The 21016-nt window shown below is 43.0% G+C and overlaps 1 protein-coding gene across 1 annotated transcript in view; it reads right to left on the minus strand.

The window, feature by feature from the left end:
- Positions 1–7538: 7538 nt before the first annotated feature.
- The window catches only part of RAB20 (RAB20, member RAS oncogene family), a 50295-nt gene continuing 36817 nt past the window's right edge, over positions 7539–21016 (minus strand). Inside the window, exon 2 of the mRNA XM_073349722.1 lies at positions 7539–8665. Coding sequence (XP_073205823.1) covers positions 8133–8665 — 533 coding nt within the window. The 3' untranslated portion in view covers positions 7539–8132. The remainder of the gene's footprint in view (positions 8666–21016) is intronic.

Genomic DNA, 21016 nt, shown 5'->3' on the forward strand with positions numbered 1-21016 from the left:
CAGCATTTCACAATGTAGACAAGCTCTCAGTGGAATCCTGGGATGGAGATTAACCCTAGAATCTATAATGGTCTGTAAAATTACAGAGCAGAAGAGCCTCACCTTGATGAAAAGAGTAGACGTATAGGTGTATTTAAAGAATGCTCAGCTAGCGTGTTTTCTGCAATGACGTATTTTCTTATTTTAGATAAAGTTACTCATTGTGGGTATATCCTCAACATCCCTGTGAGATAAGAGAGCATTATCCCTATCTGACAGGCAAGGGCTGAGGACACAGATTAAGTAACTTGCCCAAGTCATGGCAGAGCCCAGTATCCAACCTCTGTCCATTTTGGTGACTCAGCTACAAGAGCCAATCTCCCCAACAGACGCCACCTAATATTTGTTTCAGCTAAATTAAGCCATTAGGACAGTAAACACAGCATAGGCAATATCACCCAAAGCTGTCTCATGCCTGACAATTACCATAAGTTACATATTGCAGTTCCACCCCTGAATCTTCAAGTATTTGGCAAATACTCTTCAAGTACCTCTTCAAGTATTTGGCAAATAACTATAACTGCTGAACTAACTAAATACTCCTCACTTCTGAATTTTGCAGTGTGCAATTAATGCGAGAGCCTATTGCAACTGCTTTAAGAGAATCTAACTAAAGAGTAGGCAACAGGGAATAGTATCAATTTGTTTACAGATGCTCTAATATATTTATTAAAATCAGCTATCAAATCCACTTCGGTTTCTTTGTGTTGGCAGAAAATTCACCTGAATTTTGCCTGCAGTGAATTTTGCAATACAAGGGAATGTTTTTAGGCCTGTGAAACTGTAGCTGAGAAGCATTTATTTGTCAGTTGATTTATAGAGCCATAGACTTTAAGGCCAGAAGGGACCACCAGATCATCTAGTCTGACCTCCTGAATAGCCCGGACTGCCAGCACCACCCATCATCCGCACACTAACCCGATCAGCTGAAATTCAACCAAAGCATTACAGCCCATGCGAGACTAGAAGCATGTGCCAGAGGTAGATAATAGGAGGGACCAAAGCCCCTGCTGTGGCAGGGAAATGATTAAGTGAGATATACCCAGATAATCCTGGCAAGTTACTGCGACAGTACACAGAACTGAGAATCACCTGGTTAGCCCCTGCCTCTAGCATGAGGGAGATTCACCTGTGCCTGGCACCATCTAACACCACCAGCCTTTCAGCCACTAAAGCATTCGCCTTCAGGCTATGCCAGCCCTGTTTTCACCTTGCAGGTTAACAATGGGTGCACCTCAGTTCCCCGAGTCTCTTTGCATCATTCCCCTGTGATATCAGCCGCTGACACTGGCTACTCATTGAAATTCCAGATCCCCTGCCCTCTAAGGAGCCATGTACCCCAGCTCACCAGTTCTACCTTAAACCACTGGTCCCATATAGCACACAGCACTTGTAAAAGTAGATTTATTTTAAAAAGAATAAAGATTTAACTAGAAATAAGAGTGGTTGAAATAAAAGTTACAATAGAAAACAAAAATCACAAAACGAACTTGGATCTACTCCTATTAATATTTACCTTTCCTATCTAGTAAAGTAAGTTCTCCCCACCCAAGGCTGTTGCAGTGATGGCGGTTTTCAAAGAACTGGGATCCAAACATTCATGAAACTCTCCCCCTATCCACAAGGGGCTCCTTCTGTGGATGACTAGAGAGGCTCTTTCCCTCTCCCCTGTGATACTGAAACAGTCTTTTGTTTCTATTTACAGCCAAAGCGAACCCCAGTCTCCTTGTAAATCTCTCTTTTTTTTTTTTTTTTTTTTTTTTTTTACTTTCTAGTAGTTTCAAGTGTTTGCTGTTGCTTCTGATGTTTTCCCATTGAAAGCCTTAGCATTGTGCAAGGCTAAACTCTGACTAAAGAGGGCAGGGTGACAACTCCGCCCTGCCCGAATGGGCGGTCACCAAGACACACTATCCCCAGTACCTAATTTTTATCCCCAGTCCATAAAGCATACTTTTGATATAAATACATTATTCCTTAATTACCCCCATTCATACAATGGATTATGAATTTTGACAAGTCACAGGTTTTCTGTAGATATCTTACATGTTACTCTTTATAGATAAATATCCTGGAAGACGTGTTTGCTGCAGTGAGTTTGTCAAGTCTGAGGTGGGAGTTGTTAGCAAAGAAAAGGACCTCTATTACTAAGTGATCTGCACCCACACGCTGCAGAGGAAGGTGAAAAACCCCCAAGGTCACTGCCAATCCAACCTGAGGGAAAATTCCATCCTCACCCCGCAGATGGCCATCAGTTAGTCCCTGAGCATGTGAGCACAAACCATCCAGCCAAGCACCTGAGACAGTGAATGCTCAGAGCCACCTCAGAGCCCTGGCTCTCCCAATCCAATGTCCCATCTTCAGCCCTGGCCATCCCTGATTTTTCAGAGGAAGGAGATTTAAAATAACCTCTCAGAATACACTGGGGAGAGAAAATCCCTTCCTGACCCTTGCGGGTGGCCAGCTGAAATGTTCCTCAAGCTTGCACTTCAGGAAGATAAAACAAACAGGAGTGAGCGGCAGGGCTGTTTATCCCTGCCCCTCCCCCCACCATCACAAACAACCCCATCTTACACTTGCACTCAAAGTGTATAGGTAGGATTATTTTAAAATAATAACTCTCTCACCTAACTCTCTCTTAAAACTAATTAAACTGTTTGCTCTGACAACTCCAGTTGGGAGGTTGTTCCAGAATCTCATCTCCTTGATGGTTAGAAACCATCACATCAGATATTAACTTCCTCCAGTTTTAGATATTCTGTGCTTAAGTCTGTTAAATGCAAATATTTGCATGACCATGTTAAAATTGAGAAGTCGGGTTCACATTTCAAGGAATCCAAAAGTGAACAGCCATAAAGACCTTGAACTTTTGTGCATCCTCAGTTCTGTGTACTTGATTTTTAAGCCTCACCATTGTATGAATGCTAGATTTTGTAGTTAGTTTTCTTGGCTTGTGTTAAGGAAACTTCAACTTCTGCACACTTAAAGTCACTCAGGATACTTGAAGCAGCTACGGTGCCTCAAAGTTAGAGTTTTAACAGTCACCCATGGGTTTAAGGTGCTACAAACCACCCAATAGAAGAATGTTCCAATACATATAGGCTCCCATCAGCCATAGGTATACAACTCAAACGTCTTTGACAGCTTTCAATTTTTCTACATAATTCTTATAATATAATCTAGTCTTTCTGATGAGTGTAGACATGACTATTCACGCTACAAGCCTGTCTTTTATTAAAGATTAAGAAACCCTTTGCTTCAAACAAACATGCTGTTTGTCCTACACTCTGCTTTTTAAAATAATCCTACCTAGCTTCGTGCTTCTGTGCCTGGAAGAATGAAACAAGAGAACATCTCTCTCTTCTGGGCTTTAGTGCAGCACTCTATTGAAACTGGAGATTGAGAGCTTGGCTGCGTTCCCCAAATCCGCCGAGTTCAATTATCTGGTAAATGTGTCACTGGACTTGTTGAAAGCAGACAGGAAGAACTAATTTTTAGCAGATTTTAAGCAATAAACGTGACCTCCTTGTGCATAAAGTAGTTCGCTCTGCTGCTAGGAGAGCAAATGGGGGCTACTGCTTTGCTCACCAAACACAAAGTTGGGTCTTGGAGCCAAAGATCCGGTTTGAATATAGTAGACTTCTGAGGGCTTGTCTCCACTGTAGAGCTACGTTATAACTCAAGTGGGCTAGCCTGTCGGGGGGTATAGGCTAACTAACACTCAAGTGAACCAAACACAGCCACTACTACCATCAATCTGCAGTGTGGATGCAGGCTAGTGCCTCTTGACTGCCCCCAGACCTCCAATGTGTTCTCCCCCCCGACCTGCCCAGGACAGACAAGTTCTCCTGTAATTCACTGGGAAGAATTTATAGAGTGGCTCAGCATACTGTTGCGCAAAGAACCATGAGCAATGCCCGCAGAAGTCCTAACACCACATGCAAGTGCAGCCCCACTGTGGACACAGAAGCTCAACTCTTATTCTGCAGCCTGGCTACTCTCACCTGAGCTAGGCTACCTCAAGGGAAGTAACTTGAGCTATATTGTGAAGACAGTCTCAGTGACTGTATGGAGAGAAAGCGAGACTAGCTACTGATAACTATGTTATTTCTCTAAAGCAGATCTTACTACAGTATCCATGTGGTGGTGGTCCCTGCCTACAGGGTCAGCTACTCGGAAACAAGTGCAATAATTCTACTAGATGGTTCAATTTCTTCACAACTTCCCCTCCAAGCCAAAGTCACTTCTGAAAAGTGATCAGTGCTCCTGTGCTTCAATCAAATGAGGAAAAATGGTTTTCAGAAGACATTTAGCGCAATGTGTCCCATGAATTACTGATAGCAGAGGAGGAAGAGAGACGGGTGCAGTTTGCCACTGTAAGCCTGCAGAATCCAAACCGGATATGGAACTCAGCCCGAGCAGTTTTGTCGCACAGTCCTCAGGTGCACTTATGCTATTTCACAGCAAGTGCGTCAGTTTAAGGCTTTGTTCAGGACACACAGAAATTAAAGCATTTACTTCCATAACACCCGCTAGTGGTCACTAGCGCCAAGTCTTGTGCCGCGAGTCACTGTGCTACAGCTTCACTCTTCCTCCCCCTCAGTAAGCAAAATATAGTCCATGAAGGGCTTTCCAGAAAGACTGATGCTCGCACTAGGGACAAGAGATTGGGGTCCCCCGCAACTGGGGAATTGACAACTGCGAGAGCACTTATGCTCTTATCAAAATGTTTGATCACAGAAACATTAAAAGGTACCATATTGGGGGACAGGATGTAACATGGGTTCTTGCTGTTAAACCATATGTTTCTGACTTGCCGTGGAGAAGGTTGAACTGCATCTCCTCAGTCATGCAAAGGGCTTGAGGAAGCCCAAGGTACAGTTGAAATGAGGCTGGGGCCATCTGCCTATTTTGAATAGTGCTGATCCCTCAACACAGCGGTTAAGTATAGACAGGAACTTAAAGCCTCAAAGCTCAAGAACATTAAAGTCTTTACCACAACAATTAACTTAAAAATACTCTGAACTTTGCTTTAAAAGTCTAATTCTACTCTAAACTGGAGAAGGTTTAAAAAAACCACATTAGGATTTCAGGTTTGTGCCTCAGCGACTTCAGATCAGATGGGCTCAAATTAACAAGTGGCGCTCTGCTCCCTCCCCCACAAAACAACTAGCCCTGCAAGTCAGCCTAATCTTTGCTTTTCATCCCTCACCATCAGTAATAAGGGTTCTGCATGACTAATGAGCCTTAGTTACACCTCTGCTACCCTACTGTCTGCTGCGGGTTTGTGCAGGATCAGCCAATTGGAGCGTAAAGAATCCAGCCAGCAATACTGAGAAAGAGTAGAAAGAAAAAGCAGTACGTGCTTTTTATGTCCCAACAGTCACCAAGTGAAGCTCTGACTCCACACATGGAGCAGACCTGAAATCCAAGACTGATTTTGACATAATCCTTTTCAGAGTAGACTCGAACACAATAGGCAGGTGAGGGCGGGTTTGAGCAGTTGAAGCTTTTGGGAAAGATTTGTGTGTGTTGCTTAAGATCTCAAATGAACCAAATACAGACAGCCCCCAAAAGTGAGAGCCTATTTACATAACGTGGTATATTTAAAATGTACAATTAAAGTGTTTCCACTTCACTTACCTCCTGCAAGTCTGACCTCACAGCTACCTACAACAAGACACTAGCTCTGCTTTGAGAGTCTTCAGGCAGTGCATTGCAGATTGTGCAGCCTTGGGGAGGGGGAGCTTTCAGCCACCCTCTTGATTCTGGATGTTGCGGAGACCAGCAAAGTCCTATGGTCTGCTCTTCAGCCTGAAGCAGCACCAAGTGATCAGTGCTATGGAGACTCCTGACAAACCCCTCCAGGTTGTGGGAGGAGGAGGGGGACAAGAGGAGGGAGACAGCAGAGAATCACTTGAACTTGGTGGGTAAGCAAAGAAAGCACGGGGTTTTAATACACTGCGGCTGTACTTAATGTTTCTGCTAGTTTGACAAATACTTCCAAAACATGTAATGGAGGAGACCAGCAGACCCAAGACCAGAACTTTTAAAATGGTCAATGTAGCCACCATATTTCACCTCATCATGTGTCATAGACTTTAAATCATTGTAATGGGAATAATGGACGCTGCTTTGAACTTTCAGATTAGCCCACTTGCAAAACATTTCTCAGCGGGACAGATGTTTACAGAGGTTTTAATTACTATCTGCATCCGATGAAGTGAGCTGTAGCTCACGAAAGCTTATGCTCAAATAAATTGGTTAGTCTCTAAGGTGCCACAAGTACTCCTTTTCTTTTTGCAAATACAGACTAACACGGCTGCTACTCTGAAACCAATTACTATCTGGAAACAGCTTTTAACACTTAGCTACTCAGAAATTGTCTCTATTGGTGTTGGATAACCTTGGTTTGGTGTGGGTGAGTGGGTAGGTGTCCAAATCTCTGTTTTGGGGACCGATTGTACAACTGCTCCATGTGCAGAATTCCTGTTGAAATCCATGGGAGTCTCACACACACACACGACTTCAAGAATTGGGGTCTACATTTGTTATTGCCTATTTCCAGAGTTGCTCGGGGGTGGGGGAGGGTGAGGGACAGTTTGCCGTGGCCCCCCCTATATGAGACAGCCCCCAAATAGGGTAGCATTGCAACCTGGCACAGCACCACTCAGGTTTGGCCCAGAGGCCCCTCTGTCATGACACAGTGGTGGACAAACCAAATCTAAGTGGCACTGTGACCCTGCGCACCAGGTTGCAACAGCCTGAGTGGGGAGTTGAGCCCAGCCCACCAGGACAGGATCTGCCACTGTGGGGTGAATGCCTCTCCAACGCCCCCAGGGCCCCCCTCATTTGTAAGTTTTTAGAAGGGCAGGGGCCTCAGTTTCAGATGTTACTGGGCCTCCAAAATCCTCTGTGCGGCCCTGCCTATCCCTGTCATGACTCCGTATGAGATACTGGATGACTACACCCGTCACTGTTCTTGACAGTGCTACAACACTCTAAGAACAGTATTAAAATCTTACCAGTCCTCTTAACGGCAATGACAACCAAAAAAAAAAGCCCATCAGTGCACTTTACTGCTCCTTTAGGATGTATAAAGGCTTTTGTACACTCCCCTCCAAAAACCGTCATCTTGCTGGTTTCACATCAGAAAACTCAATTCTTCACTTCCCTCCTGGTTGTGGAACTTGTCTGATAAAATCACACCCTGCCAAAATTAGAACTGCAATTTTTCCTGACCCCAGCTTTGTGGGAATAGGGTCATGGAGGTGTATCAAATACTTTATGTGGGGGACAAATGCCCCTACATAATGAAGCAGGAGTGTAAGTACCAATATATTTTTTCCTACCACCCTTTGCAGTTTTTAGCTCCAAGTAACACAGGACAGCGCTGTCCCTGGTTAATGTAGAGAACGCATGACTGCTAAGGTAGCAGGATGTACATTAATAAATCCTCAGAATGAACAATTCATTTCCAAAGTAACTTTAATAGTACATCTTATATTGCGGTATCTGGTACAAAAGGATAATTGATTTGCTTGATTAGTGACTTTTCTACATAATTTATATTCTGGAAAAAAAATAATGTGTAAAGCTTAAAAAAGTACCCAGCATCTAAATATTCCCCAGAAGAAAATGAATGATTTTTTTTAAAGTGAAAGTCATATCCAGTACAAAAGTGAAAGTTACATCCAATGACAGTTTAGATGTAGCATACTAAATGTGGAGAAAATAATGCATTCTAAACAATAAAGCAGGACTCCTTTGAGAGTGCTTAACTGATTGTCAGTACCAATCTGTATGGAAACAGTACCATAGCACCGATTCCCACTTCTGTACATTCATTATAATCTCTCCTCCACCCCAAGGGCCGTATGAAATTTACAAGTCTTCCCCTATGATTCCATTCAGATTTTTGTTTTTATAAATAAATTAGACTTTAATCTTCAAAGGATTTGTTGTTCTGCATACTTCATTCAAGATCATTTATTCCTTGATTTTCCTTTTCTGCTCAAACTATAAGCATCTCTAGATTCATGATCACTAGCACAACATACAGGCACAATCCCCTCACTCCCCACATCATCAGTATTTTAGGCACAACAACCAGATTTTGTCCTTTTTGCCGACTTGTAATTGGTTATGTCTACAGTTTGTAGTGGCCCCTCAGCTTGCTGCCGTAAAATTATTGGTACTACCATATCAAATATGGTTTCAAAGAGGTAGTCCACCTTATATCCTGTTTTTGCACTGGTCTCAAAGCACATTTTCTCAGCTGCTGGAACATCCTTCTCATCCAACATTTTGTATTTTAGTATCTTTTTGTAGAGTGCAACAGCATCATCCAGGTAGACTTGTTTTTGGACCTTGGTAGAGATGCAACTGGTGACAGGCTTTTCAGGTCTATTTTCATCTTCTGTTTCTTGTAATAAAGCATATTCATTTGTGAGGTCAACTTTGTTTCCAACAATAGCAAAGATACAGTCAGTGCTAGCAGTGTCGGTCAGTGCCAAGAATCGGTCTTCCAGTTCTATCAGGCTTTGCAAGTTGTTTACATCATATGTAAGGATAACAGCAGCTGCTCCTCTACAGTACATAGAGCCAAGGCCATGAAATTGCTCCCGTCCTGGCAAAGAAAAAAAATAAAATTAATAAATTGAACTAAACCATTAACAACAAAAAGCCTAGTTTCACAAGCATGCTTCAAAAACAAAAATCAAAAGGATACAGCGCCCAAGGGGAAAGCCTACCATTTACAGTATCGTCAACTTTTCTATACTTTTGCTAATAAGTGCAATAATATTGCAGGGAACACAAATTGCCAAGTCCACAGGCTGCTTGCCTTATGCACTAGTGACTTTTACTAATGGGCTATTAAACAAGGCTTTTGACGCTATGTTTTCAGAAACTGTATGCATGTTGTAAAAGCAAAAATGTGTGCATATTAGTTCATTTAAGCTGAGTAATCAGTTATAATGAACTCTGAACTGATAAAAATTTCATACTATCACAAGCAAACTTCAAAAGCAAAAATCAAAAAGGACACAGCATCAGAGGTAGGCTCTGTATGTGTAATTGGCCAGTTGCATCTAATTGACTATTTATGTTTGCAGGTACCATGATTTCATACTCAGCTATAATTGACTGAGTGTACAAATTCAGCCCAGGCACACAAGCTTTCTGAACACATGCAGTTCTGAAATTCTGGCCTCTGAAGTCAGTGACTCTAGAAGAATAGTGCAAAACAAAATTAATCTTATTGTACATCTTCACAGCTTTCAGCTCAATGAGTATTCCAACAGTTACCTTAACAAGACAAGAGCTTTTAACACCCAGATATCAGAACCTATATGCCAAGGTACCCTCCATAAACACACTATAAAAATCTGTAAGACACCTACTACTATAGGATTTAGATGCCTGCCCCAGTTTTGTCACCATTACCCCGTTTAGTATACTGCCCACAGCCACCATCAAGTGGCACAGTTTTAATACAATCTCAGTAATTAGTAGGAAAGAACATTGTCTCCTCACTCAGTGTGTCACTCTTAAAATTTTTACCTGGCCCACTGGAAAGAGTAGCCCTGGCCCTCGGACCTACACCCTTTTTTGGCATTTGTTTGGAGATAAAATGTGATGCTTGCATTATTCACTGAACCTTTCTACAGTGGAGGGAAGGAAAAAAGTAGTCTACCAATAGCCTCTTGAGAATATTGTACTAAATGAAAGACCAGTCAGAAAATAGGAAGTGCAAATATTGCCACTGATTTACAGAGAACTGCAGCCTACTCAAAATGCATGTACAAATATAGAATTTCATGGCAGGTTTCTCAATTAAACCTTAGAAGATAACAGATTTCATTCAAAATCAATAAGCCCAAACAGGTGACAAGTTTCAGGGTCACTGGTTTAGATACAGTGAGAGACACAGTGGGTGAATTCCAAAGCCTTGTAACACCCACCTCCACGCTCTCATGCATCAACTCCTCTTAAAACCAGAAAAAAAACCCAGGCTTACTGATTTTGAAGAAAATCACTCCTCTTGGGCAAGCTTTCTACTATCATGGACTCTTCCAAGAAGCTGGAGTGAATTAGACCCCATATTTAGTCCCATAGATGCATAATCATGTGAAAAGTACAAAGTCAGATATTGGACTGCTTTACAGACTTGTACAAAAACATTTGACTCAATGTAGCATCTAGGCATTAACTTAAATTGCTACAAAATGAAATTGTGGATAAACAATCTTGTGGACCTATTTACCAATCAAGGATAAAAAACAAGACATGCCAACCAAGGCCCTCAAATAAGAGAGGGATGTCACCTCAACCCTAGCTTTTTCAACATTGATTTATGTATAATATGACCTACCAATTCTGGTACCATCCCCAAAAGCAGGGCCTTCCATTAAACAACAGAGAGAAGATCTTCCATGCTCACATTATCATTTGCCCAAGATGATCTTAGATATAGTCTAAACTTTCCACGGAGACCCGACAGTGTACTTGGGCCAGACAGAAAGAAAAAGTCAGGATCTTTAATAGAAGTCCAGAGAAAGCAACACTAAGATTTTATTGAAGATACCTTGATCGTGCTTAATTTTTGTGTAGCTTCAGCCAGCGTCAGGCAATACAAGTGTTGCCAAGAAGATATTTTAACTGAAAAAGGATGATTTATGAAGTAATTAACTGCGCTGGTTAAGTTTAGATGACTTCCAAAACTATTCAATTCAAACACCTAAACAAAGAAAAAGGGAAGAAGCCAGTATACTTTGATGGGAAGCTTGTCTGACAGAAGGATCCCCAGCTAAAACATTAGTTCACCTAATCTCTTTTTAAAGGTCTTGAATCAAGTCCACAATCCTTCAGGGATGAGAACTTTACAAAGGGATGATCACGGACACAGATTAATACTTTCATGTCCCAGGTTACAAGGCTATATGTGCCAATTTAGGAAGACAAATGAAGGTATTTCACAAGACTTCAATCTTCAGAAGCAGCAAATTCATGCTTAAAGGTGCGCTGTGCACTTCTTTGCTCATGTGTATTTGAAAGACAGACCAACTGGAGTGTGTTTAGACTGGAAATATCTGCAGAGATCTAGATTTCCAGTTTTGCTTTCCACACTTTAAAATAATCACATCATTTTCATTAGAACCCTTACTTTACGACGTGGCCTGTAAAATACAACAGAACACAAATATTTCTGCTTTTCCCACTTCATCTATCTAAGCCAGAAAATTCAGCCTCAAAATTGTTACCTCCAACCATTCGACACTGAAACAATACAGGTATTTGTTCCATGGCATACATAAGCAAATCTAATCTATTCTCTTGTATAGCAGAACATGAACCATGACTTTCTTAGTTAAATTCCAGAAGTTGATTGCAACCAATCTTCAATTAGAACTCAGAATGGAACTGGCAAGTTTATTGTAACTTTCCTTTTCTCCTTCTTTGCATTAAATATGCCTATGGAATGGAAAACAGGCAAAGCAAGTCAGCTCACAACATAATCTACTTAAACATGCAGCAAAAATGTCTGATTTCTAGTTGGGTTGTGCCATCTGTTGCTTCCTGACATTTGCCACATTTCTTCAATATTAACTACTTAAAATTACACCAATCCTGATTTGAGAAATAGAGTATAGACAAATAATTTAATCAAACAAATCTGACTTATCCTACAGCAGAGGTTCTCAGACTGTGGTCCATGGACCACCAGTGGTCCGAGAGCTCCATTCAGGTGGTCTGCAGATAGTTCCCTTTAAGGTGCGCACCTGGATGGCCGCACACAAGAGACTGAAGGGCCACCTACCTAATTAGTAGAGCCACGCAGGTGTGACTCCACTAATTAGGTGCCTGGACCCTGGAAAAGATGCACATGTAAGGTGAGGTGGTGGCTTTGGGGAGAATAGGGGGTGGGGGAATTTGGGACATGCAGGGCTGCGGCAGCCAGAGAAAGAGGTGACTTTCTCCAGCTCCAGGGCTGTGCTGCCAGGGAGAGAGATGGCCCTCCTTCCCAGCCTCAGCTCGGGGGCTGCCGCAGCGGGGGAGAGGGGGCACATCCATTGCATTGGAAAGGTAAGACTACTGATATTAAAATATGAGTTGGGTGCTTTTATTTGTAGAACAAAAAAAAATGATGATGATGATGATGAAGGGATTTTTTTATATAGCGCTTTTATCCAACGCGCTTTACAATAGTTAGCTAATGGTACAAAGAACATTTGGAAAGCTTATTAAGTGGTCCACTGAGACCCTCAGCAATTTTCAAGTGGTCCGCAAACCACTGTTCTACAGGATGCCACTGAGAGGGTCCCAGCACCAACAAAAAAGCATCCTACTACTAAAAGCCAGTTTTTCACAGACATGAACATTACTAGTCTGTGACCATTTAGAGCCTAGGGAAAGTAACAAATCATCTGACCCCTACCCAAACACACAGCTTTTCAAGCAGTAGGTTAAACTAACGGCAAACCCATTTTTATATGAAACATATTATTCTGATAATACCCACAATCATCAGAGATTAAAACAAAAACAAAAATTAAAAGTCACAGAAATTGGTGTGTCCATAAGAGGCGGGTCTCCGAGGAACTTCCAGAGCAATCATACTCCGGCAGAGCAAGTTAAAAAGCAGTTGCAAAGCTGTCAGGAAAAAAAATTTAAAAACAAAAAAGACAGGGGACACACAGCCTAAGAAGGAAAAGTCTTCCAGAAAACCTTGCAAAAAGTAATACCATGCTGGTGCCAGTTTTAGGAAAGGAAGTCTTTAATCTGGAGGCCCATGAAGAAATAATAATAGAGGAAAGCATATAGGGTTTTGTAACTTTTCAGTAGGAGGAGGAAGAACCAGATAAAAATAGTGCTTTTTGACGTGTAACACACAAGAAAGAGGTCCGGAAATTTTCTAAAGAAAGAATCTATGTAGCTGACTTGTCTTTCATATACTGATTGTCCAAGACTTTTCCACTGCAATTCTGAAACAAAGGAGACACAGATGGTGTATTAGCGAGGAATTAAGAAAGGGGAACATAAAATATCACTAGAGTGCTCTCTTCAGATACAATTCTTTTATCAGAATCTTAATTCTCAGATCTGTGAGAGGCAAGAAGTACCTTGCATCCGATGAAGTGAGCTGTAGCTCACGAAAGCTTATGCTCATATAAATCTGTTAGTCTCTAAGGTGCCACAAGTACCCCTTCTCTTTTTGCAAATACAGACTAACACGGCTGCTACTCTGAAAGTACCACCTTGTATCCTAAGTGAATGAGAGGAAGAATCTGAAAAAGGAAAAGGCTGCAGCACTACACTTGTAGCCAGCCCCTGGCATCTACTCAAGCTCATAAAAGAAACCACTCACGGGGGGGAAATCCCCTAAGAATTCTGCTGCAGTGAGACTGAGCTTCAAATGGACAATATTAGACACATCATAAAAGACTATAGATATTGTGATGGGTTGGATCACAGAAACCCCCTGGGAGCTGCCATCTGATGTGCCAAGACTACTTCTGCTCCTGCTTTCCTGCCCTGCCTGGTTTGAGCCAGACCCGCTAGCCTGCTACAAACCCAGACCCAGGTCTGAACCATGACCCCTAACAGCTGTAGGCTTAACTGAAAGCAGCTTACAGAAGTGTTCCTGTCTTTAACACTCAGATACCCAACTCCCAATGGGGCCCAAACCCTGAATAAATCCGTTTTACCCTGTATAAAGCTTATACAGGGTAAACTCAAATTGTTCGCCCTCTATAACACTGATAGAGAGATATGCACAGCTGTTTGCCTCCCCTCCCCCCGCCAAGTATTAATACATACTCGGAGTTAATTAATAAGAAAAAAAAGTGTTTTTATTAAGTACAGAAAGTAGGATTTAAGTGGTTCCAAGTAGTGACAGACAGAACAAAGTGAATTACCAAGCAAAATAAAATAAAACCTGCAAGTCTGTCTAATAAAACTGAATACAGACAAAACCTCACCAGTTCCAGTAAGCCTCCTTTTACAGACTAATCTCCTAGTCCGGGTCCAGCAATCACTCACACCCCCTGTAGATACTGTCCTTCGTTTCAGTTTCTTTCTTGGGGGTGGAGAGGCTCTCTCTCTTTAGACAAAATGGAGGGATCTCCCACAGGCTTAAATAGACTCTTGTGGGTAGAGACCCCCTCCTCTCTCCGATGCAAAGTCCGGCTCCAAGATGGAGTTCTGGAGTCACCTGGGCAAGTCACATATCCATGCATGACACTCAGTTTCTTACCAGGTAGCAGCCATGGGTCACATGCTTCCTTGAACCTCCTCAAGTAGACTTCTTATGTGGATTGGAGCATTCCAAGATCCATTGTATTTTAAGTGCTTCTTGATTTGCACATTCCTTTCTCAAGAAGCTGACCAAATGCTTTACAAAGGTTACTTAAAAATCAAGCCAGTACACAACCAATATTCATAACTTCGAATACAAAAATGACACATGCATACAAAAAAGATTAATAGATTCAGTAGATCATAACCTCTACAGAGATATGTTACATGGCATATGTAGCATAAAACATATTTAGCTATGTCATATATACATTGATAAGCATATCTCCATAAAGCCTTATGGGGGGCACCATCACAAATATAACTAAAGATCTGTAGATATAACTAAAGCCGGGCAGGCTATGGATATGAGTAGTTCAGTAAATTACTTCTCAACTTCTCATGGGGGACTTCAATCACCCTGACATCTGCTGGGAGAGCAATACAGCAGTACAGACAATCCAGGAAGTGTCTGGGGACAACTTCCTGGTGCAAGTGCTGGAGAAACCAACTAGGGGCCGTGCTCCTCTCGACCTGCTGCTCACAAACAGGGAAGAATTGGTAGGGAAGTAGAAGTGGGTGGCAAGAGATCATGAGATGGTCGAGTTCAGGATCCTGACAAAACAAAGAAAGGAGAGCAGCAGAATACAGACCCTGGACATCAGAAAAGCAGACTTTGACTCCCTCAGGGAGCTGATGGGCAGGATCACATGGGAGGCTAAGGAGAGCAGGCTTTATTTTAAAGAAGCCTTATTGAGGGCGCAGGAAGGCCAAAACACAATTGGAGTTGCAGCTACCAAGGGATATGAAGGGTAACAAGAAGGGTTTCTACAGGTATGTTAGCAACAAGAAGGTGGTCAGGGAAAGAATAGGAGACCCTTACTGAATGGAGGAGGCAACCTAGTAACAGATGATGTGGAAAAAGCTGAAGTACTCAATGCTTTTTTTGCCTCGGTCTTCACAGACAAAGTCAGCTCCCAGACTGCTGCACTGGGCAGCACAGTATGGGGAGGAGATGAGCAGCCCTCAGTGGTGAAAGAACAGGTTAAGGACTATTTCAAAAAGCTGGACATGCACAAGTCCATGGGTCTAGATCTAATGCATCCAAGGGTGCTGACGGAGTTGGCTGATGTGATTGCAGAGCCATTGGCCACTATCTTTGAAAACTCGTGGCGATTGAGGGAGGTCCCGGACGATTGGAAAAAGGCAAATATAGTGCCCTTATTTAAAAAAGGAAAGAAGGAGAATTCAGGGAACTATAGACCGGTCAGCCTCACCTCAGTCCCCAGAAAAATCATGGAGCAAGTCCTCAAGGAATTGATTTTGAAGCACTTGGAGGAGAGGAAGGTGATCAGGAACAGTCAACATGGATTCACCAAGGTCATGTCACGCCTGACCAACCTGATTGCCTTCTATGATGAGATAACTGGCTCTGTGGATATGGGGAAAGCGGTAGATGCAAGATACCCTGACTTTAGCAAAGCTTTTGATACAGCCTCCCACAGCAGTCTTACCAGCAAGTTAAGAAAGTATGGATTGGATGAATAGACTATAAGGTGGATAGAAAGCTGGCTAGATCGTCGGGCCCAGTGGGTAGTGATCATCAATGGCTCACTGCTATTTTGTAGCCAGTATCAAGCAGAGTGCCCCGGGGATGGTCCTGGGGCCTGTTTTGTTCCACATCTTCATTAATGATCTGGATGATGGGATGGATTGCACCCTCATCAAGTTCACAGATGACACTAAGCTGGGGGAAGAGGTAGATACGATGGAGGGTAGGGATAGGGTCCAGAGTGACCTAGACAAATTGGAGGATTGGGCTAAAGGAAATCTGATGAGGTTCAACAAGGACAAGTGTTGAGTCCTGTACTTAGGAAGTAAATGCACTGCTACAGGCTGGGGATCAACTGGCTAAGCGGAACTTCTGCAGAAAAGAAACTCGGGATTACAGTGAACGAGAAGCTGAATGAGAGTCAACCATGTGCCCTTCTTGCCAAGAAGGCTAATGGTATTTTGGGCTGCATTAGTACAGCATTGCCAGCAGACTGAAGGAAGTGATTATTCCCCTCTATTCAGCACTGGTGAGGCCACATCTGGAGTATTGCATCCAGTTTTGGACCCCCTCACTACAGAAAGGATGTGGACAAACTGGAGAGGGTCCAGTGGAGGACAACCAAAAGTATTAGGGAGCTGGGGCACATGACTTATGAGGACAGTCTGAGGGAACTGGGCTTATTTAGTCTGTGGAACAGAAGAGTGAAAGGGGATTTGATAGCAGCCTTCAACTACCTTTAGGGGGGTTCCAAAGAGGATGGAGCTAGGCTGTTCTCAGTGGTGGCAGATGACAGAACAAGGAGTAATGGTCTAAAGTTGCAGTCAGGGAGGTCTAGGTTGGATATTGGGAAACATTATTTCACTAGGAGGGTGGTGAAGCACTGGAATGGGTTACCTAGAGAGGTGGTGGAATCTCCATCCTTAGCGGTTTTTAAGGCCTGGCTTGACAAAGCCCTGGCTGGGATGATTTAGTTGGGGTTGGTCCTCCTTTGAACAGGAGGTTGGACCAGATGACCTCCTGAGATCTCTTTCAACCTTAATCTCCTATGATTCAACAGAATGTTGTTCATTAATTGTGTGAGGACAACCAGTGAAGTAATAAATGCATTTGTGACACCATGGGGAAACAAATGAGGGGACTGACAACATTGATTTTTGTTTGCATAAGCACACAAGAAATATAGATACTGTTCTTTGATAGTCTCTACCCCCATGTTCCCCTCCCCGTAGCGTGACTCAGAGGATTAAATCTTGGCCTCACTGACATCACTGGGAGTTCTGCCATTGACTTCTAAGAGGTCAGAGGTGTTTAGTTGCCTATCAAAAGGTGGGAGTTTATTTGTTCTAAGGCAGAGGTGGGCAAACTACGGCCCACCGGCCACAACTGGCCCACAGATATCCTGCTCGGCTCTTAAGCTCCCGGCTGGGGAGGCTAGCCCCCAGCCCCTTCCCCGCTGTCCCCCCTCCCCCGCAGCCTCAGCTCGCTGTGCTGCCAGCGCGGGAGGAGGCTGCACTGCGGAGGCAGGGGAAAGCAGGAAGGGAGACTCCCTTGCAGCCACAGGGGATCAGGTGGGCAGTGTGGGAGCGTGGGCAGAGGACTCAGGAGGAGCACTGGACGGCCGTGCAGCCAGCCGGAGAGAAGCGATGCTTTGAAGGGGAAACCGCCGCTTCTCTCCAGCTGCGCGGCTGCCCCTGCTCCTCTTGAGTCCTCAGCCCATGTTCACAGGGCTGCATTCTGAAAGGGGCTTTAGAGGGGGGGTTGGACAGGGGGTGGATCCCGGGGGCCCTGCCAGAGGGTGGGGGTGTGGATAGGGGTCAGGGCAGTCAGGGAGCTGGCGGGGGTCGTGGGGGGGTCAGTTAGGGGCAGGGCGTCCCAGGAGAGGGTGGTCAGGGGACAAGGAGTGGGGGGGGGAGGAGTTAGATGGTTCAGGAGTTCTGAGGGGGACAGTCAGGAGGGGGAAGTGGGACGGGGCGGATAGGGTTACGGTTTGGGGAGGCACAGCTTCCCTACCCGGCCCTCCATACAGTTTCGGAACCCCGATGTGGCCCTCAGGCCAAAAAGTTTGCCCACCCATTCTAAGGGTTCTCTTCCACTTCCCTACACCTGTCACAAGAAGGCAGGCACTTTAGTAGTGGGAAGTCTACAACGGCAAGGTTAGGTACATAGTTTTGGTAGTTTGGGGACAGAAATATGTAAAAGACAACACAGAAAGATTAAAATGAGAGGAGAAGGGGGAAAAGAATGAATGAAGACAAATGAATGAATCAACAGTTAGATGAATTATTCAATAATAGTTGTCTCTTATTAGATAGTATAATTAGAACTGGTCAGAAGATGGAATTTCCATTGTGCGGGAAGTTCTGACATCTCAAACTTTTAAATCCTATTAAATCAAGGAGTTACTTATTACTCAGTGACAATAGTCATTATGAAGTGGTTTCAGAAAATATTATCTTTGTTTTAAATCAATTCAAATTAATATAGCAGAGTGTACTCTGGCTGCATTAGAATTTAGTATTAAAAACTTATCTTAATACCCAAAAGGGCTTACTTTTATCTATGTGAAAAGAGGTAAAAACCTACAGTAGAAGATATGAAGTTTAACTCAAAGGACTAAATAGGATTAAAAACACAAAAAAAAGTCAATACAAAACCAAAGACGACCCTATTATATATATGTCCATAGGAAACACTTTGAAACAGGGACAAGAAAAAGTGACCTCAAGGAAAAAATGTTTGGGACAAGTCTCTAGCACTGAAGAGTAACAGGCCATTATCTCTCAACCAATTTCTTTTCCAAACACACTAGCTTTTAATTGATAAACCAAGTCAAACACACCTATCTTATCATAAAAGGGGATTTTGATGGTAGGAAAGTTACAAACAGTCTATGGCCCCAACCAAAGTAAAAAACCAAAGTTTGTTTTTAAAACAAACACTCTGAAGGTGTCTGGAACTCTAGAGTCTAAAGCTTCTTACTGCAGATGCTAAGTGAGAGGGATACAAACCCAGGACATTGGTTATCTCTATAAGCATGAGGACTGTTGGACTGAAACAGCTGCACCTGAATAAAAAGTGCATTCACTTAAACTTTCTGAAATAGTAATAATAATTAAATCTATCATCATCTCCTTTGACAGACTACAAACACCACATGGTAATATCACACGGTCACATCATGCTTCAACTGAAGTAATAGTTTATTTGAACAAAACAAAAAACAAAAAAGAGAGCTCTCAACAGAAAGCTAGACTAAACTGTCCACATGACATGACCCAGACATGATAATTTAGACCACTACCCAATAATATGACAGACAAAGGTATTATCCCAATGAGCTTTAAGGAATGCAAGGGAAGTGATGATGAGATGTCTATCAGTAGAACTCCCACCTTAAACAACCATCAAACAAGTTGAACTGAAGCTGCAAAACCCACCACCAATCCATCTATCCACTAGAATCTACTCATGGAAATGGGTTTGAACAAACCCTTATATCATATTATTAGCTATGGGCCTGATATTAGGAATCTTTACATTAATGCAGTGAATCTACATCATCTGAATCCCACCCCTGCCCAAGTTAGGAATTCAGGAAGTCAAATCGAATACTTTCTCCTCTCAAAAGAAAGAGAACACAGAAACTATTATAAACATCTTTATGCAATCTTTTGGATAATGCTCTAAAAAGGTATCAGTTTGTGTTAACAGGACTATGTTAACTCAAACTAGGTACCATTTAGAGTGTGCAGCAGGGTCTATACGAGGCACTTATAGAGCGTAATATGTTAGAGCACTTTACAAATCACACCCCTGTGATGCGCTTTGAGGTGCTGTGTAGACAAGCTCTACATCATTTTAGAGTACACCAGCTCTTAGTTGAGCAGCATAGATACAGTGAACTGATTAGCCTGCTAAGATTATCATTTTCCCCCCAAAACTCTGCTGGTACTCATTGCAGAGTTAATACAAACATCCCATGTCAAGTTAATTAATATGGTAAAATAAAAAGCAGAATGAAAGGTACAAACATTAGGGAAAAAATAAGACAGAGGAGAGGTTGGTTTTACCAAATAAAGGCCTACTACCAGGCACGTTTGCTTAAATGTTAAAGGGGGCGGGGGAGAACTGGGCTTATGCCCTATTTCTGCTTCTTTAGTATTTCTAAAGGCCTGAAACGGTTTTATACATCAGAACAGGGGTGGCCAACCTGCGGCTCTTCAGACGTTAATATGCAGTTCCTTGTATAGGCACCAACTCCGGGGCTGGAGCTACAGGCGCCAACTTTCCAATGTGCCGGGGGGCGCTCACTGCTCAGCCCCTGGTTCTGCCACAGGCCCTGCCCCCACTCCACCCCTTCCCGCCCTATCCCCTGAGCCTGCCGTGCCCTTGCTCTTCGACCCACCCTCTCAGAGCCTCCTGCATGCCACAAAACAGCTGATCAGGAGGTGCAGGGACGGAGGAGGTGGTGCTGATCGCTGGGGCTGCTGGTGGGTGGGAGACACTGGGAGCGAGTGGGGGTGGGGGAGCGGACCGCTGATGTATTACTGCGGCTCTTTGGTAATGTACACTGGTAAATTCCACCTCCTTCTCAGGCTCAGGTTGGCCACCCCTGTATTAGAAGTTTGGGTTCTGCCTACCCTGGAATAATGTGACCGGAAAGGTAGTATACACAAGGGCATCATAAGCAGCATTTAGAGTTTTAATTCCTATTTTTAATAAAAGAAATCTTTGTTAAAGACTCAGTACTCTTGGCCATTCAGTTAAAGGTGGAAAGGGCTTACAACAAAAATACCTCCTACTCTGTTCCTCCAAAAAAGCCAAGATATTCTCAATTTAAAAACAAGCAGGCTAAAAACAAAGAAAAAAAATAACCAAACCAAAACAAAATACTACTACAAAAAGATGGCATAAATCCAGTTTTATAAAAATCCTTTGCAGGTCACCCTTAAAGTGATTATTGTTCACAGTGAAGCCCCAAAACAGCCAATACACACTGGAAGAAAACGAGCCAAGTATAAAAAGACAGACATTAGCCATGGCTAAGTTAACAGAGACCCTAAAACTTTCAGTACATCTAGTACAGTGCGTATACATTAGCACAACTTTTGACATTTGGAATAAGAC

The sequence above is a fragment of the Lepidochelys kempii genome, chromosome 1, assembly GCF_965140265.1.
Source record: "Lepidochelys kempii isolate rLepKem1 chromosome 1, rLepKem1.hap2, whole genome shotgun sequence".
NCBI lineage: Eukaryota > Metazoa > Chordata > Testudines > Cheloniidae > Lepidochelys > Lepidochelys kempii.